The 9216-nt window shown below is 52.7% G+C and overlaps 1 protein-coding gene across 1 annotated transcript; it reads right to left on the bottom strand.

Moving 5' to 3' along the window:
* Positions 1-1908: 1908 nt before the first annotated feature.
* Positions 1909-3044, bottom strand: LOC311200596 (TLC domain-containing protein 5-like; the record flags this gene model as incomplete). Its single annotated transcript, XM_084274878.1, has 2 exons — positions 1909-2447; positions 2846-3044. The coding sequence occupies 2 exons, from the start codon at positions 3042-3044 to the stop codon at positions 1909-1911; spliced, it is 738 nt and encodes a 245-aa protein (XP_084131004.1).
* Between the last annotated feature and the right edge of the window lie 6172 nt (positions 3045-9216).

Below are 9216 nucleotides of genomic sequence, written 5' to 3'. Positions count from 1 at the left end.
CAAAGGGAGTGATATACAGTGAAATAAACTCCAGAAGCTGCTGGCTGGGGGACAGTTTTTCCCTGCAAGAAAGAGCAGACAAGTCCCAGTCAGGCTCACTTTTTTTGCTTAAAAAGGGCAGGATCCTGTGCCTCTCACTTCTTTCATTTTTAGGCTGCAAAACTCTCTCTTACCCTACAAATAGTCACCTTTATAAAGTGACCCAGATCCAAGCAGGGAGAAGTGAATTCAAAGCCCAGTGATCGAGGAATCGATCGAGATGAAGGGGAGCTGGGGTTAGGTCTCTGGCTTGAACAGGGCAGAGGACAGATCTGAGGCTGGGCAGCTATTCCACCTTAGCCACCAAGTTGTGAAGAGACATGTCTGGTCTTCAACCAGAAAGCCCAGTTTGGATCTGAGGAAGCATTCTTGCTGTAACTGGTATTTTACAGCACTGAGGGAAAACACCAATGCGAGTTTCATGTGTCTACCAACCATATTTCCACAGAGCCCCCAGACATTCACCTGCAGCACCTCGCCATCCCCAGACACTGTGGCAGATGCCAGGTTCAGATGCACTGATCTGAACCTGGGAGGACACTTCCAAGAACAACTGAAATACTCACCCTTCACTACAAACCCAGTTCTGGCCCCTGTTCCCTTCAGACTGCTGAAACCGGTAGAGTACAGGCTGCCTGCAGACTGCTGCAGCAACACACTCTGTGGTTGCTGGGTCTTATTTTTAAAAGTTGCTTACAGCTGGGAGAAGGTATTTGGCCTGAGAACCCCAAGACATGCTGATCGGTCTCAGGCTGGCTCCAGACTATGCCTGCACTTGGGCCAATAAGCCCAGCAGAGGGACTTTTGGCATTCTGCAGCCAAATCGGGGCTTGGGATCCATCAGCCAGAGAACCCTTTGCTGGCAAGTCCTCAGAACGGAGTGTTGGGTCACCCCAGCAGCTCAAAGCAGTATTTGCAGGGGGAGGGTGGAGTTTTAACAGCCAGAGGTGAAGAGGAGGGGGAAAAGTCAAGAGAAGCATTTCCCATCGAGGGGTGCGACTTCCAGTGTATTCACAGAGCACCTAGTCCTGCGAGGCGCCAGTGCTGGTTACAGCTTCTGGATGCTACTGGGAAATAAGTTATCAATAAGTTATTTAATAAGTTATTAAAAGGAATTAGAAAGGGCTGGAAACAATGACCTACCTAAAATACTGCTCGTCCTAGAGTCGCACTCTAGCTCAACCACCAAAATCGGTTCTCCCAAAGGAAATAAAGGGATAATGAACAAAGTGCAGATAACAACCATCTTTTTGCATTTATATAGCACCCCTCAAGGAAAGATCTGAAAGTGCATAACACGGATGGATCAGCTCCATCAGCCCCCAATTCACAGATGGGGAAATTAGGCACAGAGTTAAGAGTTACGTGACTTGCCCAAGGTCACGTAACAAGTTGGTGGAAGAGCCAGGAATACCAGCTGATGAAACATTAGAACATGCTTCTTCCTAACAGTATGGAGAGTCACTCTAGCTGTCTAGACCATACAGGACACTGAACATGAAGATCTAGTCCTATTTTCTCCTCTCCTCACAGATTCTACTGGTGCTGAAGGAGTTAGCTACTAATGCTAGTATTTACACCTGCACTGCTGGACTAGTTACATTTACTGTGTAAAATTAGCCCTTCTTGCACTCGTATCATTTAGTGTGACCTTACGTACACACCGAGCCAGGCTCTGCCAGGCCCAACGCTGCAGATCCAATGAATCCATGGCATAGCTCCATGGATTTCAGTGGAGTTATGCCAGGGATAAATTTGGCTCCAGAATTGCTAACGTGTGTGTTGGCTCCTCGCCCGACAGTGGCATTTCAGGCAGGATCCCCTTCTTGCCAGCCTGTGAACTCGAGGAAGTCTTTACTCAGCATCCAGTCAGTGGTTTTTCAGGTGTCCATTCGTTTTCAAGTATAACTCATCACTCCTCCAGCTCCTCCAGGCGTGGTACTTTTTCATGCTCTTTCTCCTAGCGAAGCGACAGATGCTGACCATGAAAACCCAGGAGACAGCGTACATGATGACACCACCCAGCTTAATGTACCACCTGGGTTTGGGAGAAGCAAGCTCGCAGTACATCAGCCAGGCCCCCACTCCAATCCGCACGCCAGTGAAGAGGACCACAAAGAAGAAATCCACCACATCGCCTGTGAAACTGTGGTAACATCCCATCTCCTTCAGGAACCAGCGGGCCTGCAGCAGCGGGTTAGTGATCTCACTGCCAAAGATGACTGCATTGACCTCTGCAGCTGACTCCCCGAGTGCCAAGGATGCTGCGATGCCCAAGATGCTCACCAGATGGTGGGCCAGCATCAGGGCACCCTCTGTCTGGAAGTACACACACCAGCAAAGGTCGAAGAGGAAGTAGCCCAAGCTAAGGCACAGCCCATGTACCTGAAGAGTTGTGTTTGGTGAGCCTGAAACAGAAAGACACCAGACAGAGCTTTAAGGTTTGGCAGCAGCGAGCCGGCAGGACTCCCAAAAAGGAAGGGGTATTCCCCTCCAGCACCAGCAGGCTGGGACTGGCCTGTACTGATCACAGGAGAGGCCAGACAAGTCACAATACTGTAGCTGTTAGTCCAGCAGCTGCACACATGTAATGGCCTCACAACGTGATCACACTGACTGCAGCTGGGGAGGGCCATGACACCAGCAAAATACAGTACCAGCCTCTCCATCTCTCCCGTACTTTCCATCACAAAGCAGCTCAGATATCATTATTACCACCATCATTCCTCCAGCAGCCTGGGTACTGAGGTGGGAGGAGAACCCTGCTTCGTGCCATCACCCACCAGGAGTTGGGACCATTACTCACCTGGGTGACTCAAAGGCCAGGGACCATCAATGAAGCCAATGTAAGCAGAGAGGCAGGTAGCAAGGATGCCGTGGGTCAGCGTCACCAGTCGGCAGCTCCATTCGTAATTCCGGTGCTTGTAGCGATGGCAGAAGCCAGCGTAGAGAGAGAGCCAGGCAAGCAGGCTGCAGGCTACCCGCAGGGGCAGGGGGAACAGCATCCTGTCACAGGAACAGAACGACAGCATGCATCAGAAGCTCCAGCCTTCAGCAGGGTTAGCACAGCCCCGCTTCACCTGCAACCATACCAGCACTCAGCAGTATTACACTGTTTCCTGAACATGCTGCTTGCTCCTGACCATTGCTTTCTGCAGAGGAGCTGGAGAAAGGCCTAGCTCAAAGCATGGTATCCTTGAGAATTAGGGAAGCTTCACCATGTGAAGGATGCGGGACCTGCTGGGATGTGTTAGCATTCATCTGCACTAAGGAGCCCCACACGCAGCAATAAAGCTCCAATCCAGGGCTACTCCTGCCCCTTCGTTCTTCTTCCCTGCCCCTATATTTGTGTTTGACTGGTCTACTTGCGTAGCTCCACCTAACCTACTCATCCTGTCATGCCATTTTCTAGCCTGGTTCCTCCTCTCCTGAAACAAAAAACCCCAAGAAAACCCAAAAAACCACACAGCTGCCCTCGATAATCACCCCAGTGCAGTGACACCAGCTGCAAACAGGTCAAGAGAAACACAAAGGCACTGCCACCTCATCCTGCTACTGAATCTTATCCATGTAGCACTAATGCATTTCCAGGACAGCTTGGGATAAAAACCTGCTTTAACATCCCCTTGTCCTCCCAAGGAAAACTTCCAGTGGAACAACACACAGTTCAAGTTTCTTCACAACCACACAAGGACAAAGCATCCTCCAGCAAACAGCATTTGGCTCAAGCATCCCACCAGCTTTGGGAGCAGCCAGAACAGCATCACGCTGCATAAACACCTCTGGAGGGCACCACTCTTGTTGCTAAGAGCCCCCCAAATACCTACATTTCGTTCACATTTATAATACCTCCCCGTGCAACATAAGATGTGCCTCATTTCTCCTGAGCATCCAGGGAAGTGGATCAAAAGAACTTGAGTCACGCTCTGGCATACACCAGTTTCCAGTTGCGTAACAGCTACAGCACCACTGGTCCTGCTGGTACCTGCTGACCAGGCACTGGATGCACACCCCGGGGTTGGGGAACACCAAAGGCACCTCACGTGATGAGGAGTCAGAGCTGCAGTGCCCAACCGTCCTGTTTGGCCTGTTGTATTACCAGGAATGACTTAGGAGGCTGGGTAAACAGAACCATTATGTTATAATGGGCCTTGGGAACACGGGGAGATGAAATAAGGATGTGATTAACCGCTCTGACTAGGTGTTTCCATTGACATCCCTGGGACCTGAGGTCTGCACGCATTCAGAGTCAGGGCAGATAAGGCAGGAAGAATTCTGAAGGGACAAAAGGGATTGACCAGAAAAGGGATGACCTTTTAAACATTCTGAGGGGTTTAGCACACCTTCTAAGGAGAAAGATGCTTCTCCATCCCCTGGAAATAAAGATGGGGGCTACATCCCAACTGCACATCAAAGCTCAGCACCTGCCATTAGCATATACAGCGGGTGAGATACACCTGTGCCCACACACGGGAAAGGGTGATGCCCGGCAGAGACAGCAGCAACTGTAATACTCGCTTGTACCACCGGGAGCAGCGGGGTCATGATCAAAAGCGGCTCCGCGAGAACTCCACACGCCTGAAACCCACATCCAGGACAGACTCAAACCCGCGATGGGCATCCCGGCAAACCACCGTTAGCTCCTGCCTGGGGTTTTTCCCAAATAAGAAAACAGAGGAGCCCAGACAGCCCCGGGCAACGTGCCCTGGCCCCCGGCCGCCGCCTGCCCCGCCAGCAGCATCCCTCCCCGGGCCACCGCCGCTCCCCCCGCGCCTCCCGGCCCCGCTCTTCTCCAGCGGCTTCCGCAGCTTTGCGGCAGCCGAGGCGCGGGGCCGCCGGGGCCCCGCACGCCGCCGCCCTCAGGGAAAGGTGCCGGGGAAGCGGCCGCGCTGCCCGCCAGCCGCAGCGGGAGGCAGCGCGGCCGGACCCCTCGGCTCCGCTCCGCCCCGGCTTCCCGCAGCCCGCCCGGCCCCGCGCACCCACCTGCAGGGACGCGGCTGCTGGGGCCGGCCCGGCGCCGAGCCTCCGCCGCCCCCCGCGCCCGGGAAGAGGAAGCGGCGGCGGCCGGGCGGCGGCCGAGGGGCACCTGCTGGCGGGGAGGAGGGACCGCAGGGAAGGCAGGGGTAGGGATGGGAAGGGATGGCAGGGGGAGGGAAAGGAAGGAAAGGGATGGGAAGGGATGGCAGGGGATTCGGCATCGCTGCTCACAGGAGGGAAGGGGTCCTGGCGCTCCCGGCCAGCCCCTCACAGTGGGCTCGGGGGTCTCCACCTGGTGCTGCCGCCCCCTCCCCTGGCAGCCACTCTGCTCCCACCTCACAGCCCCATTGTGCATCCCTTCCAAACCCAGCCAGGAGCCTGGCAGCCTTCAGGGCTGGCCCCGGCTGCTCTAACTCGCAGCTTCTCAGGGCCCTGTCAGGCTGGGAGAACCTCTGTCAAAGCCCAGCCGGTTGCTGCTCACCGAGCTACAGGCAGATCGTACTCCCACTGGGCACACACACACATGCAGAGCATCGCTTTAGCCTGCAGGCACAAGAAATGAGTCCCACGACCCACTTCCATCATCTCACGTGCCCCAGAGATAAGAGGCATGGCCACACATCTGCAGCTTTACTCACGCCCAGGCAGCACCTGATGCAAACAGCCTCTCCTCCAGCACTGCAAAACTGCGTCAGTACAGCATCAGCTGGGAGGCAGCATACCCTGCGGGGCTTATCACCCCAGCACAACAGAGCGTGCAGCTTCAGCACGCTGGGAAAGCGCACAGCCAGCCCTGCCCTAAACATACCCTCTCATCCAGTGCTTATGCAGCAGTTACAAAGCCTGGCACTTTCTTCTCACTACAAACATTCAGTGCCAAAACACCTATTTTGTCTCCCGCCTTCATCTACATCCCCAGAGCAGCCAAAGCCAGGGTCTATGGAGGACACCTACAGTGGTTTGCAAAAACATCCTTCCAGCCACCACGCTCACTCCTTTTGTAGGCTGCAATCAAAACAATCTTCCCCACCCAGAAATCAACTGATTTTCCTTCCTTCACCAAGTTTTACCTTTTGAAATACAGGTGATGGGAGTGGCTTGTCTTACAGCACTGGTCACGAGCCTGTTTTCGACTGGATCTCTCTCTCTATCTTGCTTTTCCAGTTCAGGCCAGGCACAGGTTCCCATTGCTGCAAGACGCTTATTCTTCAGCTCTTTCAGCACAACATCTTCACTCATGTTAAAGCTGCTCTGACAAATCTTAGGTCTCCTCTTGCTTTCCTCCACCTTTGCTGGACCAGGTGCCAGGGCCCCGCCGAGAGCCTCCATCACCAATGAGATGAAGCTGTTCTAATATTTAGCTTAGGACAACAGACAGTATTGACAGACAGATGGACAACTGTAGGGGTAATGTTGACTCATGGCCCAGAACCTGAGCAGACAGGGATAACGGAGGAGGTCACAGAAGAGCCCTCTGACAGTCCTGACAAGGGAAGGACCATCTGATGCCTGAGGTAGAATATGGAGATGTGGGTTGTTTTTTTGTTTATTCTGGATCATACAGCGTGCCAAAGCTGCATTTGGTGAGATGCAAGGTAGCAATAGATAAATCTTCTCCCTGAGGATTGTACCAGAAGTTGGGTGCAGCTTGTACACTAATTTTCTTGTTGCTGTGTGCAGAGTCAGCCATTTAAACAAGCAGGCTGGGCTGCACTGGCTCACAGACCCACAGATGCACAGCCAAACAGCACAGGGACCTCTGCTAACAGTTATCCTCTGCTACCCACTTCAGTGCAGCTACACACACCCACCATACATCCTTTCTTCTACCTGTTCTGAGGAGCACTTACACCATGAAGGGCCACAGGACCTGCTACTTTGCCACCACTGGGAAAGGTCCTGCCCGAAATTGAACAGGGAACACACAAGAATGGGACACATGCAGAAGCCCAGCAGCCTTCCTCTGAGACAGGCCATGGCCGATGCTCACTTTTGTGACTGTGAAAACCCCATAGCATATTTGACACACAAAATTCAGGAGCATGCATTAGAAGTTACATTCTTTGCGCTGATAGCAAATAAATCCAATGGGAATTGGGAAGCCAGGCTTTTTTCTATCATCACATTAAGGGGCTGAATGCTAGAAGCATCCTTAGCTGAGATGTGGTGGGCAGCGATTTTGTTTCATCTCTCAAGGGGTAACTGCCTGCAGTTCTGGTTTGCACACAAGCAAGCTGGGTGCACCAGGTCACCATCCCTCAGCTGAAGAAGGGTTACATTTCCTGTGGGACTGACCATGACTCACAGCAAGGCAGGTTATGGGGTCACAAATCTGTGCTTCAGCTGGCTTTCATCTGTCCTCACCTCAAGCCCAAGCTCCAGAGCCCACAGCTCGGTCTGCCCTGGTTTCCCCACCAACTCACCTCTTCCCACACCACACAAAGGTCAGGAGCCAGAGCTCTGCCAGTGGTTAGCAGCCTCAGGGTGCTCAGGCTGCCCTCCAGCCCCTTTTCCTTGGCATTAACTTCAGTCGCCTCCTCCCCAACAGAAAAAGAACATTACAGCAATTGGTTCTTGTTTAAAATAAGAACACAGCTTTATTGGAAGTCTCATCACTCAGGGAAGCTGTCAAAAGAGCCCAGTGACTGCAGCAAGAGCTCCTGCCTCCTGAGGCCAGGCCCCCAGAGCCACACTGGCAAGGTACCAGGAGCACAGGGCTCCTGTTTCTCTAAACACATTAGCCTGCTAATCTGGCCAGGTTCACAGCTGCACCATGCACAGGGGGCACACCAAAAGCCAGGCTATTTCATGTCACTTTTTAATCTCTCCAGACACCTTACTCTATGCCCCAGCCAAGGCAGGTCCCTTGCCTGCTCTGGCACTGTTCCGTGCTGATAAGCAGCGTGGAGCAGCCAGCAAGGCTGCATCCCCACAGCAGCTGTATTCCCACTGCTCCCCTCCTTCACCACCCAGCCTGGTCAAAGAGCCACACAGGCCGTTTCAGTGGCTCTTCATCTCTGTGAAGGAGCTCCTCTGAAGCAAGCAGAGGGGATCAGCCTTGCTAAGCCTGAGGGCAACGCGAGGCCATTTGTTTCTCAGCTCTGAGAGGCTCTTACAGGAGAGTAAATCCGAGCTGCAGCCTTGAAGAGAGGGCAATTCACATTGAAACCCCAGGGGAAACGTCAGAACACAGTTCTGAGAGGTAAGGAAAACAAGAGAACTCCACGCTCCCAGACCTGCTGGTGTGGAGCAGATGTTACACTGAGATCTGCCTAAACATTACTGTCACCCCTCAAAATATAGTCACTCCTTAGACTCATGAGCCATGCATCCAGTTTGAAGCGGCTTGTAAATGAGCCATCCCCAGAACAGGCAAAGCATCCAGAGAGGACTCCTCTCTATGACCCCTCATCCACACAACACCTGAGTTTTACTTCTTTGTTTTAAGCCACCCAAGGCTAGCTGAGCACCTGCTTTGGAGTTTACTGGCACAAGCCTATTTCTCGACTGTTGTTTGCAAGGGCCTGACTCAGTCCCAGTGAAATCACTGCTCTAAGATCAGTATCTGCTTAAATACAAGGTTGTTTTTTTTTTAAAAAAGAAATGTATCATTAAAAATGAGGTAAAACACTGCCTCCCCTCAAGTACCATCACTTCACACACTCAAAGGACAGCTGCACTACACCTCTGCAAGCACTCAAACCTTGTTCAGAGGCTTTCACCCAAGTGTTTACTCAACCATGTTGTCCAACTCTGGAATTAAGGCAAAGCCAGGCTCAGTAAATCTTCACCAGGTCACACCCCTCCCAGTCCCCCTGGCAGGGAAATGCCATTTTGCAGGTTTGATTTTCTGGTGCTACACCGGATGGTAATTCTACCTCCAGAGTGATCATGCAACGTGCAGACAGTGCAGTTACTGGTTGCAGACTGAAAGGGTCCAGCATTGTCACCCTCACTGTACCACTGCTGAGGAGGTCAGGCAGTCAGAGTTCCATAGGCACACCTGGTTCCTCAGGTTTCCACTCAAACCCCTCTTCTGTCAGGTTTCACCCATTCCTGGCAGCAATCCATCTCCTCCAAGGGTAGTAAGCCCCTGCCAGTGCCAGGAGGTCAATGCCACATCACTTTTAGAAGTTCTTTTCACAGGAATAGGCTCCAGCAGCCAGGACCCTATCCCGAGGGATTGTCATCCACAAGCCC

Source organism: Gallinula chloropus, assembly GCF_964237585.1.
Source record: "Gallinula chloropus genome assembly, chromosome: 24".
Taxonomy (NCBI): Eukaryota; Metazoa; Chordata; class Aves; order Gruiformes; family Rallidae; genus Gallinula; species Gallinula chloropus.
This window is presented reverse-complemented; position numbering and strand designations above follow the sequence as displayed.